The 22,881-nt window shown below is 41.4% G+C and overlaps 1 protein-coding gene across 2 annotated transcripts in view; it reads right to left on the minus strand.

The window, feature by feature from the left end:
* agbl4 (AGBL carboxypeptidase 4) overlaps nt 1-22,881 on the minus strand; it is a 350,713-nt gene that overhangs the window by 201,811 nt on the left and 126,021 nt on the right. For both annotated transcript variants that reach the window (XM_076879895.1, XM_076879894.1), the window contains one exon: nt 3,073-3,167. In XM_076879895.1, the coding sequence (XP_076736010.1) occupies nt 3,073-3,167 (95 nt within the window). The remainder of the gene's footprint in view (nt 1-3,072; nt 3,168-22,881) is intronic.

A 22,881-nucleotide genomic window follows, 5' to 3' on the forward strand; every position in this document is an offset into this window, starting at 1 on the left:
TACCTACTGAGTGTCGAAAAACTGGAAAGTTAATTAAAAGGCACACTGCAGATCTTTTTGGGGGGAATTCAAATTCCCAATAATATCCAAAACAAATGTAAAATCTAAATTATCTGCTGTACAGTGTAAAGCTTAAAGAATTTGTAAAACCAAACTTTATTTATGATGCTGGCTGGTTATAAAGCCACTCAGTTGCTAGACTAATTGCTGTATCGTAGCCCAGATCAGAGTTATTGATCATAAAGTTAATCGATCACTTATCAACCAAACAGTCTCCACTCTGGGGTTCATAAATGTGAGAATTTACACTACAAACTGATGTTTGGGGGCTGGACTGTTGGATAAATAAAACTAGACATCTGAAGTGGTTGCGCTGGACTCCGTGACTTATTATTAACATTTAAACTTTTTTTAAAATCTGCATGTTAAATGAAACAAAAATAACTGCTAGCAGTAGCCCTCTCATGCAAGGCTGAAAATATCTTCCACTTTCTGTGCCGTCGTCCTGTGCTCTCTAGTCTTACCCCACTCCCACACGAGACTCTGCATGAGGCATCTGCCGGTTGATGCAGTCAGTCTCATGCAACCGTCTTGGCCATTACCCCACCCCACGGCATTCTGGCCTCCAGCAGCTGCATTACACCACGCTCTTTGACTTTCTAATTAGCTTATCCCAGAAAATAAGGATGCTGAGCAATTCTTTGCTCTAGCAGTCTAACAACTAGCAGACCGCAGGGAGTGCGGTTGGCACCTAGTGTCACCAAGGGGGCTGTTGTGCTCGACAGACTAGTATGAGAAAATATGGCTCACTCTATTTCCTTTGACTTGCAAACACTGAACTTGAAATCGATTTGTAATTCCACGAGCCAAATCGCAGTACCAAATAAAGCACAAATGATAAGACAAAAGGAACCTCTTTGCTAAAGCTGACGGTCAACTCAATCTTGAAAAACTTCCTTGGCAATCATATAAGGATTAATGTAAACTGTAGTCTTTTTCAATTAGTTTATTCAACAACATATTTGCAACCTATAGCTCTGTTTCAATGTGATAAAATACAGTGACCCCTGTCAGCTCACAGCTGGAGGAGTCATGGACGAAAAAGGGATGGAGTAAGGGATGGAGGACAGATCCTTCCACCTGTAGCAACAAACGTCCTGCTGGACTGTAATCTGCCAGTTGTCTCTCTCTGAAATGCCCAGCTTAGCCGAAGCCAGCTGAGCCCTGCAGCCTCTAGCACCAAGCGATGCTGGGGCCCCAGGACATAAGGCACCTGCACAGGGAGATAAAGGCTTCAACTCCTGAGCTAATACTGACGATTCTTTTGATAAATACAGACATTGGGTGGTGGGCGGTGGGAGTCGGAGGGCAACCTTTCCCCGCTCCCCTCCCCCGTCTACCTGTCTCAGTAATCTCTTTCTTGTACTTTGTGTTTTTCTTCCTCTATCCTTTCTGTCTTTTTCTGCAAGTCTGCCTCTCTCTTTCCATCTCTCTCTCTTTCTCTCTCTCGTACCTTCTTCATCCTGTCTTGTGTGAGTTTGGATCAGACAGGCGAAGCTCTCCATGCTCTGCCTTTTTATTTATTCCATATCTGTAGCTGTCAAAAAGAAGATTGCTACTTTAGGAGCTGTCTGCGCTTTGTTGTGCTCATGGAAAGTCAAATAGAGGAGGTTGTGTTAAAAGCATCTTGACCACTTTGTGGGGACACAAACAATGTCAGCTGTGGTCCTGGACGCCCCTGACAGTGGAAAATATCTCTACGAGTGCAGGAGACATTATGCCCCCTTAGACGCCACAGTGCTGAGAGGAGTGGTTAAAACAGTATTAGCCTGAGGAGGTAAATGGAGTCAGGCCTCAGTAACATCACCTCCTGCTGCGTCTGTCACTTAAACACTTTTTTATGAGCGCTGATTGGAACATAAACATGGGCAAGGTTGCATGATTAGTGTATTTAGAAAAGCTTTGGGAACTAAATGACCCAATGAGGGCTCTGCGCAGATTAACTCCTCAGCAATTCAAGATTATGTCAAATGAGAAGTTAAGGCTATGCAGAACCAGGTTTTCGTCACCTGGGACATTAATTACCTGAAATTATCATATAAATTACTGCGGATTTAAACTGTCGTCACAGTAGCCTATTTGGCAGTATAAATAAACTTACCTGAAAAAAACCCCCACAGATTTTAAAGCAAACGGCTGCTAGCTTCACTTGTAAATCAGTCAGTGGCAGGAGGAGACAATGGGAGAGGCTGGTGCGCTGTGATAAAGCCATACCCCTACACGCACAACAGACAAACTTGCAACTACTACATAAAATCAAAACAGAAGGAGCCAGGAGGCCGAGCTAAGCTGCATCGTGTTGTTCTGTACTGTACTGCAGACAGCAGTTCATCTTTCCACTTCTCTGGTGTCGTGCCCATTGTCTCTTCCCATTAGCCTGCGACCGGCATGCTACGGCATGGTCGGTGCGAGCGCTAGGCTAGCAGACGCACACAGCTCAGGGTGGCAGATGCCTGGCGTTTCTGCGGATGCCCTCCATCAACTGATGACAGATGTCAGGGCTTCTCTTGGATGGCAACACTTCATCACGCTATCCTGTTCTTCGCCCCACTGGATACACCAGTCTGCTTGGCAGACGCTACGCCCAACCCCACCGCACCCTCCCTGTTCCCTCCTGCCATACCTATCCATTCACACGCACACACACACACACACACACACACATATATATATATATATATGCATGCAACCATACACACACATTTCTGCATCCATCAGTCAAGCGTTATTACATCAGACAGCCATCATACTGGCAACCAATGGATCACATGCTAATGCACCCAGACGCATCCACTCTGGAAATCTAAAGTATCAGTCTTTAGGGTGTGTGTGTGTCTGTCTATGTGCTTAGGAATGTGTGGGTCAGCTGCCAGGTGGAGAAGAAAAGTATTTCAAAGTTGCAGAAAGTCTATAAATACTCTGTTCTAGTAGGACAATATTAAACAACAATCGGAGCACTAATTATTTAACATATTGCTTCTAGAAATGCTGCTTATGTCGTTGCAAACTTACCATTTTGGCCTGCTGGTAGACTTCACTACAGGGGACATGCCGTCTCTGTACAGGCTCTTTGTCTTGGAGAAGTTGACCACATTGAAAATCACCCTCTGAAAGAAAAAACATAAAAAATTCTCAAAGCTAGTAGCAGCATAAAGACAAGTGGGTTCCTGACAGAGTAATCATAAGCGTTTTAAAGGGGTGTTTTTTAGTTTTTAAATTCTGGTTTTCAAATCAGTTTAGCTTCAGTTTCAAAGAGTGTATAATTTTAACTATTTTTTTTCTGTTACTCTCAGTGTTCTAGTCTGTCTTATAACAGTAGAATAATGCGGTATATAAATCAAACAACGTCAGACACACTTCCCTAACTTAACGAACACGGAGCCTCTGTGTGCTTGTGTAACGTTTTGTACGTTAAAAAAATATAATTGCAGTAATTCTGATGAATTTTATGGCTTAGTCACAACTGAATAAAATGTCTAGTTTCCAGTGATGCAAGGATTTATTTTTTGTGTTTGGTGACTGATTGGAAGTAATTACAGGGACCACCTGGTTGCCCAGAGGATAAGCATTCAGCAACTTCAACCTGTCTCCAAGCAATTGGAACCAACTTGGACAAACTTCAGTCACTCTTAGATTGACTGGAGAAAGTTTGCAAATAACTGCCATCTAATTTTTAAATGCAGAAAGATCGCCAACATGTTGGAATCAATACGAATTAGTTTGCACGGATGAATGCAATTCATCTGCGATGCATGTCACTGTTTGTGGAGGAAATTCTGAATTTCAGTTTCAGATCTGTGAAATTCGGCTGGGATTTGAGTGGAAGCAGTCGATGTTCAGTTCTGCTTAACGTGAATTTCTCTGTATGAAAATGGAAACAGATTTGTAACAGATGGTATCAGATGTGTTTTTTTTTTATCACACTTATTATTATATAATTATAATATTAGAAAAAGCTGATTGTATGTAACTGACAACTTGGCCCATTCAATCGCAAACTATATCAGTGATTGAACTATATTTTTTATACTACTTTTACAGCAGCTGTTGACTCTGTTATCTGTTACATGTATCAGTACATGGTTTGGCAACCTTTCTGTCAAGCTGAGATCCCAAATTCAAAATTTGATTAAAAGATGGTTGGGATGCTCCCTTCATCTTCCCTCCAGGAGTAAGGTAAGCCACCGCCGACTTACGACACCAACTGTCTGCCATCTATAATCCAGTTTAGAGATCCCTTCCCAGACGCCTTAACTCCCACTCACATCCTGGGCCATTTGACCTCACTAAGTCACATGATAGGGTGGGGCTAGGTTTCACAATAAGTTCACCTGAAACCTTAGCTGATTGTGCCCTACGCCCGTTTTCACACCTCAGCTCGTGTGATTAGGTAGAGGATCAATAGGGGGTCCATGTCCCTCTTGGGGAGACACTCCCATAGGGCTTAAATCTGGGACTCTCCACCATTTGACCTTTGAACTGAAGAAGCTTCTCAGATGAGAGGTGAAACGTCTTAAAGCGAATGGTAAATGGCCTGTATTTGTATAGCACTTTACTTAGTCCCTATTGACCCCAAAGCGCTTTACACTACATTCAGTCATTCACCCATTCACACACTGGTGATGGCAGCTACATTGTAGCCACAGTGCGCCTCTGTCAGTGCCCCCTGGGGCGCACTGGGCCCTCTGAGCACCACCAGTAGGCAACGGGTGAAGTGTCTTGCCCAAGGACACAACGACCGAGACTCTTGGAGCCGGGGCTCGAACTGGCAACCTTCCAATTACAAGACGAACTGCCAACGCTTGCACCAAGGAAGCGGTGGTTGCAGCCCTGTCCCTGTCTTGGAAGCAACCATTTCAAAGGCAATGAGAGTGTAAGATTATTGCTTGATTGCAATAATTTTGGTCTTGCCACAGTCTTTAACCACTGTTTCCCCTAACGTACCTGTAGCATAAAGGTTCGTTTTTATTTTAGTTTATCTAAAATACCCTTTCGGGTTTTTTGTTTGTAGTAGTGCAACATATCACCGAAGTGAAAAAATATAATGCAAAAACGATGGTTGGAAGAAGACAATGAGAAAATCAGCAGCTGTAAAGATATGAGACGTTCAAATACACAGAAAAAAAAATTATTTGCATTTTGATTAAGAAAAAGGAACTTAAAACCCTGTCCGGCCTTCAAGAATGGCAGAATACAATTTTACAAAAAACCTTTTTTCAACACAAAACCATCACAAGCCTGGGTTTGTATGTGATTATAATTATTAGAATCCAGCTAGACGTGACGTTTAAAGCAATAAAAACAACCCCTTTCCAATCATTTCTGCCACATGTTGCATGAAAAAGACTGAAAAATATAAACCTGTAACTGAAGAAAAATCTCAGATGGAGGTTGTCAGAGCAACACAGATAACAAACAAAATCACAAAAGATTAAGATTACAGTTAGGAAATAAGGCAGCTTTAATATCCTGCAGATGATCCCATGTTGTGGTAACAAAGTTCCCGATAAAAGGCAGCAGCTCCGAGGAGTGCCAGCCTCTAATCTGGGAGGACATTATGGTTCTCCCCATAGGGATGCTGCCAGGCCCAAAACATTAAGCTCTGCCTGGAGCGCAGAGGAAAGTCATGGTGTCTGGCGTTTCACCTCCTCTGGTCTGGTCTACTTTTTACAGCTAGAATATTTTGGAACACCCCTTCCCTCATTCCTCCACTGTGATTAGGATCAGGACGAGTGGGAAAATGTGGAGGGAGAAATAAATCAATATATTTTTGAAAAAGTCAAATTAAATGAATGGCAATGGTAATGCTGCGGTGAGCTAAATGAATCCTATTGATGGGGCATATCAAATTACCAACTAAGTCCAGGTGGTGGAAGTTAACTGGATGCTACTGAAATCCTATTACAGACTCCCCACCCTTCTCTCCCTTCTCTTCTTTCTCCTCTCCCTCCCCCTCATTTCTCCCCTTTTTTTCCTGTCTAGCATCAGAGGAATGGGGATTGCGGATTGTGGCAGGCTGATTCAGACTTAGGTAAAATGACATCTAACTGATGTTGAGACTGGCAGCAGGCTCCTGTAGCAGGGAGATAAGACCATTGCTGCTGGCATTTCAATTACACTTTACTGCCCCGCACATCTGTTGCGAGAGCTACTTTTCAGCCTTTTCCCCTCAGGCAAATACAGCCTTACTCTGACTCCACTGGCTTTCTTTGACTGCACAGCCTCTTTCCTCATTCTTTATCCACAACAAATTCAGATTGTCTTCCTCCTTAGATTCACTCTACCCACTGTTTGTAATCTATTTGTTCGGCCTGTTTAACTCAGAGGGAGCTAAGACTGGACAGATGACAGAGACACGGGCATAAGGAAGAAATAGACGACTTAATCACAGGCACAGTGATACACAAAACGAGAGTGAGAGACAGGCGAGGAGAAAAAAAGTAGCCAGGTAGATACACCAGAACACACAGAAAGACAAAGTGACAGGAAGATAATTGCACAACTGAGATAAACAGGGGTGAAAGAAAGCTATCGTGGATAGGAATGGAAACTACCTTTGCTGCATGGACTCATGGTTACAGGTGGACTGGTATGTAGGTAGACAGGGAGGAATACAAGTCTCCAGCTCTTTTTGATTTGTGAAATTGGATTAGAAAGTCAGTGTGTAATCTATTAAACACGAGGAATGGTTAAAAGCAGGGTATCACTGGACCACTTACGTACCAGACAAATGAAAGAAGATGTGTATTACCACGTTCAACATTCGGGGTTACATTATTCCATTGGATCTCTATCTGCTATTGTAGCGTAACAACAGATGTTTGGTAGAGGCTTGACGATATTTTAGTATTAAAATCATTTGAAGGTATGCCTTCTACTACTATAAACTACTATACAGAGTAAAGACAAGAACATAACAAAAGAAAGATCACTACAGCAGAGAAGTCATTACAGATGTTGTGGACTTATCCAAGACTGCATCAATTCTGGCAGTCAATTTACAATATGTTCTCTTAAATACTAAAAGAAGCAATGAAACCCTCCACTCCTACATCTGGTCTTGCACTACAAGGCGCACATCATTTCACAATCGTAACATGCTATCCTTCTGCACTTTCACTGGCCATGCAACTCAACTGGAAGGACTGTCTCCCTTTAACATTTTCTCACTGGATTACAAAAAAACTCAAACACGATGCAATCTTTTAAAATCCAGCACGCATTCTCCTTGACGATTTTTTGACATGTGCAGAACAGAAGCAGTTGTAACATGTAACTCCTGAACTGTTCAGTCGTGATGTGCTTTTCACATTTGACTTCTTCAAGGTCAATAAATTGTACTGACTACATAGCGGGGGATATGTGGTGATTCTAAATATCACATTACTTTCAACTACTGACCTTTTCGACAAAATCAAACTTTCATAAAATGTCTTTTATCTTTAAAACTAACTTCTTAAAAATTTTGACTGTTGGATGTTTAATACTTAATACTATTCCCTTAAAAGTAAGTACTGCTCAGAGATTGAGCTACCATGGTGAAGGTTTGCACTCTTGGAGCGCTTATCGTTTCTGTTTTGTTTTTTTTACTTAAAAAAGTCTTAAAGTCTGGTTTGGTGGGTAAGTGGTTGTGTGATGCATCTATAAATGGGCTAAGCGGACAGTTGAGATTACAACAGATGCAGGACACTGTTTATATATTCTATACTGTGAAAATATCCAGTAAAAAAAAAAAAAACTTTGAACAGAAAAGATTGCACTTATTTAGACCTGAGAGTAATTTTCTCCTCAAGTGTAAATTTAAGAGTCTAAACAAACTTGAATGCAGTTTTATGAGGTTTTGTTTAAGCACACTCAAAGGGCCAGTTCCATTTTGGTGTTCCTTTCCTAAGAAGGAAAGGTGTTTGTGTTTCCATCTTCTTATCACATGTGCAAGCACAAAGATAATTCTTGTGGTTTTGGATGACAGATTCTGTTTCCTATTTCACTTTTTTTTTTTACCCATGGGATTACAATATCCTGCTTAATGAAGAGAGTGATTTCTTGTTTTAATGTTGCACTGCTCTCCTTTAAAACTCTGCTCATGTTCAAAACTGCACGTCTGCCCTCAAACGCATGCTCCTTGCACAGATTTCCTGAGCTTCAACTTAACCGATGTTCCTTCTTGGATTCAAGATGCTTCTGTTTGTTCAAAAAATGTGTGATCTGAGAGCTCAGCTTTCAGATGCTGTGAGTAACATGAACTGGTTTGTTTCTCAGGTGACCAAACATTCACTGCATGTCATGTCATCTCTTTGTGCTATCCAAAAAATGTAAAAAAAATAAAATAAAAAATCCAATGAAAAACAAAATCAACTTAAACAAATTGTGTGAAAACCCTATCAAATTACTGACAGATGTGATGGTAAAGAAATGACTCTTTTCCTGGTGCTTTAAAAGTATGTTTGCAGTACTTTTCAATGCATCTTTTCAGTACCGCCTTTAACAGGGTTCATCCGCTAACACCTTTCATGACTTTAATATTGTAACAACTCCACAGGAGAGAGAACAAAAATGCAGGACACACCAGAGGCAGAGAGAGTAAAATCCAAATCCTTTAATCCAGGCCTAGTTCATACATGGAAGTGCAGTCGGTAGGAGCAAAGAATTGCAGCAAGAGACGAGCAAAATGGTCCAGAAAGAGGCAAAAGCCAAAAGATCATACATGAGACAGAAAAACTGAGGAACAAGTGTAACTACTATGAGATATATGAAATCAAGCTGGAACGCTTCATTACAAATTAGAAGTGTTGGACAGAAAACAACAATATACCCTAAATTCTAAGAATCTTGTGGACGCTGTATAATGTGAATAAAAACAGAACGCAGTCATCTGCAAATCTTATAAACCCATAGTTTATTCATGGTAGAGCACTGAAAACACATCTAATGTTTAAACTGAGCTTATTTTTGATTTGATGTCAACAAAACATGTCAAAAATGTTGGGATGGGGGTAACAAAAGACGTGGTACTAGTGGGCAGAGTGACAAATCTGCAAAAAAACCACATAATTGCGCTGCAGCAAAGACTTTGAATATGCCATCATCTACAGCACAATAATATCATCTAAAGATTCCAGGCGTCTAGAGAAATCTCTGTTTGCAAGGATCAAGGCTGAAAATCAACACAGGATGCTTTTGATCTTCAGGTACTCAGGCAACACTACATTAAAAAAACGTATGATTCTGGCAGGTAAAGTCACTGCATGAGCTCAGAAACACTTCCAGTAATCACTGTCCAATAGGGCAATATTTATCACAATATACATTTGAAAATTTGCGATAACGATATAACTGACGATATAATTGGTGTGAGACAAAATACTTTACCCACAATTTTATTAGTGCAAAAAAAACCATCCATCCATCCATCCATTCGCTTCCGCTTATCCTTTTCAGGGTCGCGGGGGGCGCTGGAGCCTATCCCAGCTGTCATAGGGCGAGAGGCGGGGTACACCCTGGACAGGTCGCCAGTCTGTCGCAGGGCCAACACACAGGGACAGACAACCATTCGCACTCACATTCACTCGCACATTCACACCTAGTGACAATTTGGATTATCCAATTAACCTATCCCCACAAGCTGCATGTCTTTGGACGGTGGGAGGAAGCCGGAGTACCCGGAGAAAACCCACGCAAACACGGGGAGAACATGCAAACTCCACACAGAAAGACCCCGGCCTGATGTTGGAATTGAACTCAGGACCTTCTTGCTGTGCGGCAACAGTGCTAACCACCGTGCCACCGTGCTGCAAAAAAACCCCATCAATTTATTTTCACTTAAACAAGCAGCTGTTTTTTTATGTGCATTAAAGCTATATAAAAATTTAACAGTGCAAATACAAATTCCTTGCTGACAGTTTAGCCAAAAGGCATTTCCAGTGGGAATGGGCTGACATATACTGAGCATAACCATGTATAATATCCACAAAAGTTAGATGTATTTTTCGGACCATAAGGTGCACTGGATTATAAGGCGCATTAAGTGAAACAAAACAGTCAGATAAGTCAAACTTTACTCAACTCATTTGTCTTGCTTCCTCCACTTCTGTACCATTGATTCAATAATGCTGAATTCGCTCGCAGCTGCTCTATGTTCTACTGTGCGACTGATAGCCTTGAGTTTAAAATCTGCTTCATACGCATGTCTCTTAACAGGTGCAATTTTGGGGTCCTTATACACACACAATACGGTAATATTATGTTGAAACACAGTACGTATTTCTCCGCAAGGCTCCTGACTACGGTAGCCGTAATGCTCCGACAATCCATCAAGCGGAGCGGCTGCATAGCTTACCAAAGTCATACCAAATCATTTTTGACAGATTTTTGAGCGCCATATACAACATAAAATTGTTTCGAGGTCAGTAAGCACAACCGGAATTCATACATAAGTCGCACCGCATAATAAGGCGCATGCCCGGGCCGACAAAAATCGTCCCGGGCATTTTGACTAGAGACTGGCCCACCAAGTATTATAAGAAAAGCCATAAAGCCTTTGAATGAAAACAAACGCTGTTGTGACAGTGATGTCTGTCTTGTTGGTATATGTATGATTTCTATACATTTTACATCAGATAAAAACTTTGGTTGTAAGCTTCAGATAATTATTTATTAAAAGCGAGATATTTTAAATGAGAATAAGAAAGAAAAGTATTTCTTTGTGCCCCCCTTTCCCTGTTAATGCCCTACCTGCCCCCCTGGCAAAAGCTTTGCTAGACCCGCCCCTGCACAGTTACCAGCTGTCAGCTACTTAGAAAAGGATCCTGGTGTTATTTGTCTCTCAGAAACAGTTCATAACTTCCCTTCAACTCATTAATGTTAACTAAAAGGTAAACCTGTTTCTCCATCACCTGTTCAGCTCTGATGATTCAGTAAGGACATCTCCTGGTTTCATCTTCATGTTTCCCTCTCACCACATATCCAGATCGACATCATGACCAGCAGCTTTTACAGCTGTGGCTCCAGCAAACATCAGCTGATACTAGAAATTAATATTAATTAGAAATTAACAAAAAACCCCGATCGGCCCATAAAAACGAAAAATCACCATAGCTGGATAACCAGCCCAGCTATGGTCGTGCCATCAGTTAACCCTTCGTGTGCCAGCTGTGGAACGTGTGCCCAGAGTTGCCGACACCTGTACCAGAGAAACACCCATTTCACCAGCAAACACAAACAACACAGCACAGTAAGTATGTGCAAGTAGCATGATATCTGAGTGTGGATGTGAACTTTTGAGCGAAGCCTGAGCACATCTAAGCATTGCTGTGTTTCCTTTTTTGCACGTTTGTCAGACTTACATGTTTCAAATTGTTAAACAAATTTTAATATTAGGCAAAGATAACCAGAGTAAATGCAAAGTGCAGTTTTTAAATGATGATTAAATTATTTTGTTGATATAGTATCATCAAGGTGCTTAATATTGTAAGGTAAAGACTACAAAAATGCAGAGCACTGTATGTGTGGCAGAGGTGTGGTCCCTGGCTCAGCTGCATGAGGGGTGGTGCAGTGAGCTCAACGGGCGGTGCCATGGAGGTTGGAGGAACAGGTGAAGGTGATTCATCTAACAAGGTCTTTCCCTTTTTATAGCGAGGTCGGAGACCAGAAGAGGAGGTGTGTGTGAGGACAGCTGGAGAGCTCACCACGCTGGGACATTGGTCACAAATAAAGCCATAAACAACTGTGTGGGGTCCGAGTTACTCACAGTATGCTCTAGGTAAGACTGATGGGTACCCTTTAAATAAGGTATATAAATTAATAACAAGGAAAACCTGGAGTCATTGCAGAGAAACGTGAGTGATATGATATGACCATATAGGAATTTCTCTGTTTACTAAGTCATGTCAGTGGACAGATATCCACCAATCCTACACTTAGATCTGATCTCCATCCAAATCTGGCTCAACAGGTTAGACTGGTCAACTGATTGTTGAACAATGCTCATCTATGGTGCCAATCAATTCAATTCAATTCCATGTTGATCAGTGTTGAACATGCCACATGTCAGCAACAGTGCATCAGGAGAGCTAACATAGTTAAAAGCAAGAGGTCAGCAGTTGTGAGGTATTTCACGCTGGCTACACAAACGACTTCTCTCTTGTATGTTTGCGATAATGTTTACATGGCTGAAGAAGCTGAAATGACGATGCTTTTGTTCTCTCCTACTCACTCATGCTTACTTTCATTAAGTTTAGTGTAACACTTGTGGTGTACACATAACACACTATCATTTTCAATATATTGTCCACTTCACCTTTCCACTGCACACACAATGAGCATACTGAAATATTTTTTATTTTATTTCTCCTTGTCCATTTGTTATCTATGATTTTAGTAATAAACACCAGTTAATTTTGTATTTTTTTGTTGTTAGATCGCATTTTACAAAGTTAGGAAAAGCAATATTTAAGTCGAGCCCGGTGCTGTGTTGCCATAAAAAAATGAAAGAGATTAATTCCTGTTCTTTTTTCCTTTGAGTAAAAAAACACGGGTTAATAAATTAACACTGCTAATCGATCAGTACTGAGTTTTGATGGATAGACAAAGCCAAGATTATTGTGATCAATGTAGATAGAGATCCTTTATTAATCCTTTGCAGGAAATTACATTTCAATGGCAGCTTCCACACAGACACACGTAACTAACACGTGCAAATATGCAAAATAAAAATTAAAAAACTGAAGGAGTCAGATTGGTGCATCTGTAACCATCCCAGTTTGGTTTATATAAGTCACAGCAAAAAGAAGAGTGCTACTGCTACCCTGCATGTGTCTCAATTAGCGCTGCATATTTAAACGTTGCAAACTACCGAAAAAAGCAGTAAAATTCTGTGTGTTTATGAGTATAGTGTAACAGTAACTATAATTCAGATTCTGTCTCTCCCTTTCACACTCTCTGTCTGACACACACACACACACACACACACACACACACACAGAATTTCATAGAATTAGAATCAAACAAAGTGCTGCGGGGCCAATTCTCCCGATCGTTAAAACTTACTCACAACCAAGACTAATTTAGAAGTCACCACGTGTGTTGAGTATTGGTGATCGCGCAACCGTCTGCACATGTGTGCTACCCTGGAAGATTTAATTAGGCTGGGAGCAGTTAGAAGAGATTAACATCCATCCTGTCTGAGCTGTCATGTCCACAGAGCGTGTCAAAACCCTGCACCGTCCTCATCACTGATGAACGGCAAGCTGGAACAGGTGTCTCTGCGGTGTCTCTCTCACACACACACACAAACATCGCAGAGACACCCTATAGATATGACAGCAGACATCCTTAAGCGTGGGATGCGAGAATCAGACTAATAAGATTTCTGCAAACGACCGTTCTACATGAAATGTTGTCATGAGAAGAAATATTTACAAACCTGGCATGAAGGCATTTTTGTCTGGATTATACCAGTTGAACCTCATTTGGCTAACAGAATCATGCGACATGCAAAACTTAAATGAACCTTAATGGTGCAATAAGTAAGATTTTCACTCTCTCACAGCAGCAAATAACTATAATGTATCTGCAGGGACTTAATGAGGTAGTTAATCAAAACCAATGACTCAAGAAATGCTTCCCTGCTAAGCCAAAAAGACAAAAAAATTGAATCTTGAATTCAGCACTTCTTCTGAAACTGATTCATCTGAGCACAGTGTCGCAGGTGTTTGAGTGTGAGCTGTGCATCAGTGTTAAAGAAAGAACAGACATCTCATTCAACTGGCTTTAAATACATGTCTAAAAAGCTGATTTCTAGCAACCTCGTTGTTAACCTTTAAATGGAGACCACTAGCAGTCGGTCGGCCACAGGACTTGGCACTAAAATAGCCCCGTTGGAGCCGCTTTGGGATAGGATTGCATTTAGGACCAAATGCTGTTTTTGATCTCCATTGATCCAGCGTGTGGCCGGATAGCATTCCTTCCTGGAAGGAGTTTGGATGAATTATTAAAGAAATCGTTCTAAATGTGTAGATCAAGACCTCTGCAGAGAGCGTGAGCACTTTGTCCTCTGGGCGGTGTTGGTTGAGGAGAAACATAATAATGGAGCAAAAATGTGAAAATCGCTACTGAACAGACTTTTAAAAGCACTCTAATTAAACACCTGTAGGTTTATTAACTTCAATTACTGATGCATTGCATTGATCAAAATGTATTAATACGACGAGTTGGATTTTATTTCATTTTAAAGAAAACAGAATGAGTGCTTCCAAGAAAAGAAGGGCTTTTTACTGATGTATACTAACATAATGGTTTAAATAAACCTGTGATAACTTAACAGGTGCATGACTAAGCATCCCCACTGAAATGTTTTTGCAGCTCTATAGAAACCAGGTGAGAATACCTGTTAGACTGATTTTTCTTTGTTTTGTTTTATGCACAAAGAAATAAAGATATAAGTGAAGATTTTAATGTGCAGAGTGTCTATGTTGTTACTGCAGGAGGCTTTCAGCTTAGGGAGACGGTGCTATTATAATTTTGGCAGGAATCCATTGTGCTGATGGGTCTATGTGCAAGAAACTGAAAACTGAAACTGCTCCAAGGAATCTCACACTGGAGCAAATTGAGATGTTTTACTTTGAATCGCAGAAACATTGTTACTCCCACAGTACTGCACACGAAATTCTGTCTGCTGGTCTAAACAAACCAAACAGCAATTCGGCTAAGACAACATCAGACATTAGGCGAAGTTTACCTGCAACCCTCGCCAAACTGTGGTTCACTGAATCACCTTGGCTGCATTGTGATTTCGTCACAGCGTAACACGAGCGAGCAGATCTGTGAGGCCTGTCCGTAGCCATCAGAGATAGGCAGGCTGATAGCTGCTGGCAGCTCTGCCTGTTCCCCTCTTGTTGTCTTTGATCAGTCTGATCAGTGACGCACAGCACGCCAGCTACTCACAGTGGTGGGACTAACTGACATCACTAGGAGGACAATACACACACACACACCTGGAGTTCCACCCAACCAATCATAAATGCAAAAACCGTATAGTGCAGATTATTATGGTTAAAACAGATTCCATTTGATACAAAAAAGAACAATTTTTAAATAATATCAGACGAACTGAATGAGTCTAAATTAATCAGTTACAATTAAAAAGATCACCAATGGCAAGAATGTGAAAATGTCTACTGAACGGAGGTATAAAACAACTCTAATATAAACTATAGATGCATTGCACTGATCCTAATGCATTAATGTGAGGAGTTGGATTTTATTTCATTATAAAAAAAAAACATTTTTATAGCATATTTCATATTTGTGTAAAGAAATTTGCTGCACATGTCGTTGGAAGTAGAAACCAAGCAGTGAAATGATGACTGATAACGGCTGACTGTAGCTCATCATAACAACAATGTTAAAGAAAATGTTTGCAGACACCTGATGTAATGATTTGTGTTGAACAAGAAAAACCACTGGAACTGACAGTGTGCAACCGGCAACTGATTAGTATGATAATCTGGAACTGTGTTATTTATTTACTTATTAACTAAATTAGCTAGAAGAACTGAAAACATGTAAACATTTCCCAAAGAGTAAGAGCATCTTTAATATAAATGAAAAGATGTAAGTGCAAATGAGGAATGTAGTCTGGGCCATTCTGAATACTGCAGAACTTTTTACTCTTGTATCAGTGACAATTAAGGCAGTACTAGTGCATGTCACAGTTGCTCTGCTTTACTGTGAGAACATTATGCAAGTTACCCGAATATTCAGTGTGTTTCAGTAACCGATGTCACTTCCTGGCAGGTGCCATTTAAAACTGATACGATATGGACAGATAACGAAATTTAGCACCTGTCACTTGGGTTAACACCTCTGGAAAGAAGCTGTGCTAGCCGTAGCTCTATGAAAGTTTTCAGTTTTACACGCTCTGCCATCACTTCTATAATAGTACATGACAATACAATTTAACAGATTATAGTGGCTCCACTGTGTAGGTTGTGTGGAAAAACAACAATTACACATTCGTCTAACACGTGAAATGTCAGATTTTCAAGACTGGGAGGAGACACAAATCCCTCGGAGGTTACGTCAGGAAGGGCATCTGTGGTAAAGATATAGATAAAAATTCAAATCTAGCAAATCAGATATGCCGAGCCATCCACTGCGGTGAGCCTTTGTGAATGAAGATGCACCTAAAATAAGCTTTCTACAATTTAATACAACATGATAACACACTTTCCTAAGTAGTTGCTAACACTGTAAAGACTATATGGCTATAAATAGGCACAATGAGGCAACGAACAGGCTGTAAACAAACCCAAATTGTTTAGAGGAAAAGCACAGGGTACAGACAGCCTAAAAGATTATATACTTGCAGTTTCCTGTCTAATTAAAATAGGTTTCTAGTCCAAATAAAGTAGCTTAGATAATGTAAGAACACTTTCATTCTCAGTGACTGACTGTCCATATTGTTGGACCCAGTTATACATTTTTAATTAGCTACTTTCTCATCTGCCTCTACTTCAGTGAGCACATTGTTACAATAACCAAAAGAGTGTGTGGTTAAAGCTCTGAAAATAAATCCCAAAGTTTTAATAAACTGTAGTTTTCATTTCAGCCTAACATGGTCCACAAACTAGCAAGGCCACTCAGCTGAATGTATATGAGACACAGGTAACAACTGTAAAAGAAAAAGGCAGTTGAATCTATCTAAAATGTTTCTACTTTCTTATTCCAGCACTTACAGAAGAACAGGAAGACCTTTTCATTGCTTTTGGGGTGATTCCCCGGGGTGACATTGTGTCAGAGGCCTGCTCAAGCAGGGCAGCTCAGCTGTGGCTAAGCTGCTGCAAAGCCTGGTTACAGTGAGGAAGGTTGGAAGGCAGGTGGGGATAGGTGGGGATAACAGTATGACAGGGGAACACTAAGGGACAGTTTGAGCGCCTGTGGGAGAGGACGGAGGTCACAGGCGGGACTTGTTTGTGCGTGTGTGTGTGTTTGTTTGAGTGCGCGCACATTTACATGTTAGGAACGAGACAGACAGGCATGACTCCTTCGGGAGCACATGCATGACCTTCAGTAAGTCTGCTATACATAACTTGACACATTGTTCAGAAAGTCGTGTGACGACAATGTCACCCAGTGCAACTAAATGTCAGCAATGTCACTTACACAGGCAGTAGTCAGACACACACACACATACACACACTTTGCTATTCCTGATCCTTCTTACCTTCCCGCCTTTTCTTCTTTACCACAGTGTAATGTTGTTGCAGACAGTTTCAGTCCCCAATGACCAATGTCAACCCAAGGTGCTGACACAAGGATGAGGAGGAAGATGGGACCCCATAAACGCAAGAGGCTGTGCCCTGCCACCTTCTGCTTCTCAGCCAACCTTCACATGCAAACCGGCAAAACAACACAGTAATATTCCTAAAGTAGTTTTGGTGTGTTTGTACTCAGTCTGAGATGCCCTGTGGAAAAGTGAGCTAATATGCGGGGGAAGTTGTGAGATACCTAGCTATTGATCCTGGGGGCCACGAGTCCCAGCAGCAGCCTTTTAAATGTCAGCTTTTAATTTCCTTCTCCCTCCTTCACTGAAAAAGATTTATTCAAAGCAGTGCTGTTCCAGGAGATATCAGATAGCATGGTGACAGTCTTTTAAAGAGCTTTTGTTTGGTTTAGGCATTCATGGCTTTTTGTATCAGACTCTTTTATTCAGCCAGAGGAGGAGGAAGTTTCTGCATTGGGCAAAGAGTTGAAAGGCAATCTCCCCCTTCCATTGTAAAGCGATGTACAACTGGAACTTCTTTAATTAGGGCTTCTATCGTACTGAGTGACAGCAACAGCCAATACCCTCCAGACACTGATGGAGGTCACACACACACACGCACAGACACAAGCACGCAGCCACATATGGCACATACATACACGCAGATTAACAAACAGCAGAACTGAAAAACGGTAGCTCTTTGTGTTATGAATGCATATTTTGCAGCCCGCACAAACAATGAGAAACAGATAAACACCTTTTATTGCTCTTATTTAGCTACCAAACCGCACAGTGCACAAGCTTAAGAGGACTATAGGTAGTCAACTAAAGGATGGCACATCCATGTTGTGCTTTTATAATAATAGTGTGTGCGTGCGTGCACACACGAGTGCTCATTTTGAAGTCGATATGTCTAGAACGCGTCATGGTCAGATAGCCAGAGATTGTCAGATATGTGGAGACTTTATGTCTGTTTAATTGACAGGCTGTTTGGCCTCTCTCTTATAATAAGGCTCCATCCAGTTCCCCTATTATCACCATCCTGCCGATGCCTAGCATCAAAGTCATGAACACACCAAGTATGAAAGTATCCTTTATTTCCATTTGACACGACTCTGTACGTGTCTTCTAAAGACGAAATTGTTAGCCTGATATCAGAGAAAACTGTCAGCTCGTAAAAACAGTTCATCCTTCCACCCCATTCACAACCGGATGTTTAAAAGATACATGTTGCGGCATGCAGCTTCAACAACATGATATTGTGTGTTAATCCTGCCCATTGTGCTGATAGGCTAATAGTTGGCAAATCTGTGAACTTTCTTTTAAGTCAAGCAAGTTCTCTGACTCTCCAGAGCCCGATATTATCTGAAAATTTAAAAAGTAAAGAAGAAAAGTGAAGGGAGAAATGTAATTATATCATCTAATGAGTGTTGACTTTGCCATAGGATAACTTCCCTGTTGGCAACACGTGTTTGGAACAACCCTTCTGATCCAAGGAGATTAGGGCAGAGCAAAAATGGGTAAATAGATGTGATGTGACCCTGAGTGGTACAAAAGACGGGTGGATGATGTACTGTGTGTTGTGTAATGATGCTAGATGACTCAGTCAACTCTGGAAAATTGTGGTTTCATTTCAACGTTTAATGAACTGTGTAAATTCAAACAGTGCAAAAGTTGTATATGAGCATGACGTGGAACATTTCTGTTATTTTCTTTGTTCCATCATATCTTCCTTGAGTCAGGAAGGGCGTCCGAAATAAAACCCTGTCAAACACGCAGAGCTAATCACTGTGGCCACTCCTCGTGACAACAGAGCAGTACTTTCTTTTTGTACTTAGTTCCAGCAGATATATCTTACTTTAAGAGCAAATTTAAGTAAGAAATAGAATAAAATCAAATGTCATCACCCTTTTTCATATTCATTGTAAAACCATTTATCATCTGCAAAATGAGGATTTTGTCTGTTTCACACCTTATATGAAAGAAGTTACTCATGAATATTGGTGTATTTTTTTCAGTACGCACGCAAACATGAAACAGATCTAAACTAACATTAATAAAGGCTCCATTGCCATGGTTAAACCCTGCCTTAGAAAGATAACAGTAGCTTCCAAGGCAACAATAGAAAGTAAATAATCTAATTTATTACTAATTCCATACCATGATATTAAAAAGGCGACTTGCAGAAAACAAGTTACCACGTTTTTTCCCAGATAGAGCCTCATGTTCTTGCTCTATTGCTGCGACGAGGACAGAGCTAGTTCCAGACTGTCGACCTCCACTCCCTCAGTAGCATCACTGCCGCTGCCATAGGCACTCAGTGAGGGATGAACGCAGGAGCTGTAAAAGCCAACTGCTGCACTTCTCCCCTTTTCTCCTTCCGTTCCCTCAAGACATTTATCTTCTCACCTTCTTTTTCCACTTCGCCTTCTGCTTTAAACATGGAAGAGTTAATTTGCTCATTCTGCAAGCAGCATCTCATTCTATTTATCTTTCTTCTTGTGTTTCCCCCCTCTCTCTCTCAGGCAGGGCTGTGCTGTCAGGCCCTTCCAGAGCAGCGGGGTTGTCAGGAGTGATGGATGACTATCAACCTTCTGCTGTCTTCCACTACGCTCCTGGGAGATTTACAGGCTCGCTGACTACCAGGCATGAAAACCAATCTCTCTTTCTCATTCTTCCCTCCCTTCCTCCATCCATGCCTGCCTCGCTCCTTCCGTCTCACACCCTCCGTTTCAACATCTCGTCCGTTACAAAAAAACAAAAAAAAAATCTTTCGTAATGGAGAGATGTGCGCTAAACAACATCGAAATTTGTGTGCGGACACAGGCAAGCGATTGCTTCTCTTGAGGGTTATTGTGGATGTGTCAGAGGGGAATAGCATGTTCAGAATGATACGCTCGGTCTTTGACAGCCTATCTTGCCCATCTTCATCTTCATCTTCCCCATTGCTTCCAGCTCCTTCACAAACTTACAGCACATACATCCATCCACATTCTTCTTGCTGTTAGTAATTATAGCATCGGAGAAAGGTGCCAGGCTAATTGCTGTCTCAAAATAGTAATTGCTTTATTATCGCAACCATTTTTGGTAATGATCGTTCAAAGGCATTATGTTAATGCAATTAAATGGTTTCATTATTATTCTTGCTAGCACTAATTGACAGTACTTCCGAGGCTGGATCCCTAAATAAAGTTGTATTGAAAAACTCCTGCAATGAGCACAGAGCGGAAGAATAAAGTCATAGATGGAGTAAACTTTTGTAAACCATTTCGCCACCTGCTCAGAAAGCTACAGGTTGGGTTGTGATGAATGTACTCAAACAACAAAACTGACCTGCTGCAAGTAACGTGTACTGCAATCGCTACAATAATATATCAGAAAAGTACCTCAAATCTCACGAGAGCAAGCCGAGGTCAGATATTTATTCGACCAAAAACTGAAATCAACTAAGACATCATTCCTCCAAAATTATGTCTGTCTGCGAAACTGAAAACCATTTCCTGTAACCACTACCTTTCAAAAGCTGTCTAGGGAGGAAACCCATATTTGCATTCATTTGCAAATTCTGCAAAGGAACCATGCTGGCTAGCGGAATAAATATGAGCTTTAATATGCACACGGTGCTGACACCACTCTTTAAAAAAAAAAGAAAAAAGTAATGAACGTAAATGACATGTAAATGTTATTTAGATTGCTATCTAATAGCATGCAAAGCTGCACCAAGTCTTACCTTATCAAATATTTGAATTAAAATAAATTGGCCCCACCTCAAGCTTGGCCTGTTTATAGCAGTCGTACCTCTGAGCGTGTCTGTTTGTATGCATGTGAGTGTGCATGCCTCAGTGGGCTCTGTACTCCATGATGATCTCTGGTCCTATCTGTCAACGCACTACATAGCTGATAGTGTAAGAAGTAAACACACATACGATGCTTTTATTGACATTTGGCGGGCTCATTAAAATTGGATCACATCTCGAGGGGACAGCCTGAGAAGAGTTCCTGTTCCCTGTGCATAGAGTATGACGCTTAGCTTTTGTTTTATATTGCATAGTGGCGTTCTTAGCTTTTTACCTATCAGGTCTTTATTTGTGCTGATTGAAAGGCTGGACTGGCATCTGATACAGAAATCCATGAACCTTATGTACTGCATTTGGATTTACTTTTATTATAAACATGAAAAAGACCACGACACGAATAGATGGGCTACCCTAGAATAAAGCAGGGAGAGCGCAGCTGATCTATCCTCTGAAAACAAGCTATAGCCCTGAGTGTGCAAGGTTATAATAGGTCAAAAACTCGATTTCGCCACCAGCACTGTTTCACGCCTGCACTGCTGTAATATCAGGCATCAGAGTAAATATGGTTTTTTTTGTTTTCTTCCACAATCTGCATTAATTAGAAAAGCACCCCCCTTGGTCAGGCACCACACTACTGCCAGGAGCCACGGGGCGAAAAATGAGTCATTTTGAAATGAATAATGGATTTGTGTCTGCAGGGAGAGCAGAGGATTCACAGAAGTGTGAGTGTTTGACTGCGTGTGTGTGTGTGTGTGTGTGTGTGTGTGTGTGTGTGTGTGTGTGTGTGTGTGTGTGTGTGTGTGTGTGTGTGTGTGTGTGTCAACTAGTGTGAGTGTGTGTGTGAGCCCCTCGTTGGGTCTATAAATATATCCTCGCTGGCTATTTCGCTCAGCCACCCCAAATTCCTCCTTACTTTTCCTTAGTCATTTCACGACGACGTGAATATGCAGATGAGAGAACGGGACGGCGCGCAGGCAGGAGTGTAGCAATAAAATCATAAATAAACAGGAGCTTTGGGGGTTTTCCTGCCACACTAACTGCTGCCTTTTGACCTCAGGCGGTCTGCGGAGGGCAGGGATGATAGATCTGCCCTTCGCTGTCCTACAGCTGTTCACACATCAACAGCAGAAGTTCCAATTAAAACACTGAAGGGGCGGCATCTTTATCGCTACTGACACTCCAGAGGCCCATGTGTCACTTCAGGCCTGGATGAGCTGATGAAGGAGACTTGGTGAAGAGACAGGAGGTAGGGAGGTTAATGAGAGTCCAGTCCTACTGGCAGCCCGTATTCTCAGTCTCATCTTTCTGCACTGCTGCCAAAGGCCTTCACTCTGACTCGCTCTGATATAACACATTTAGACTAATTTGAAGGCTTGTTGAAAACAGCGAACAAAACAGAGGTCAAAGGCTGCAAACGAGTGTGTTGAGTGTGTCTGTGTTTGCATCTGTTTTCACAGCAGTTACATGACTGGGAGAGGATGGAGGCTGAAGGACACCGCGGCTCAACTCTGACAGTTGCGCTGCATCAGCAGGAAGTGATGTCACAGGTCACTGTTGAGAATGTGGAGGTGGGTCTGTGAGGCTACTAACCCTACAGCCCGGCTGATACGCACAGACTGCTGAGAAACTAAATTCAGTATAAATATTGTGAATGGCTGTTGCCCCCGTAGAATATCAGGCACTCCTCTTCTGTTTCCTCCAATTTCTGAAAAACAGCCATCACTGCAATACACAAGGTCTAGTTGTTTAGATACAGCATTGTCA

Source organism: Maylandia zebra, linkage group LG23 (genome assembly GCF_041146795.1).
Source record: "Maylandia zebra isolate NMK-2024a linkage group LG23, Mzebra_GT3a, whole genome shotgun sequence".
NCBI lineage: Eukaryota > Metazoa > Chordata > Actinopteri > Cichliformes > Cichlidae > Maylandia > Maylandia zebra.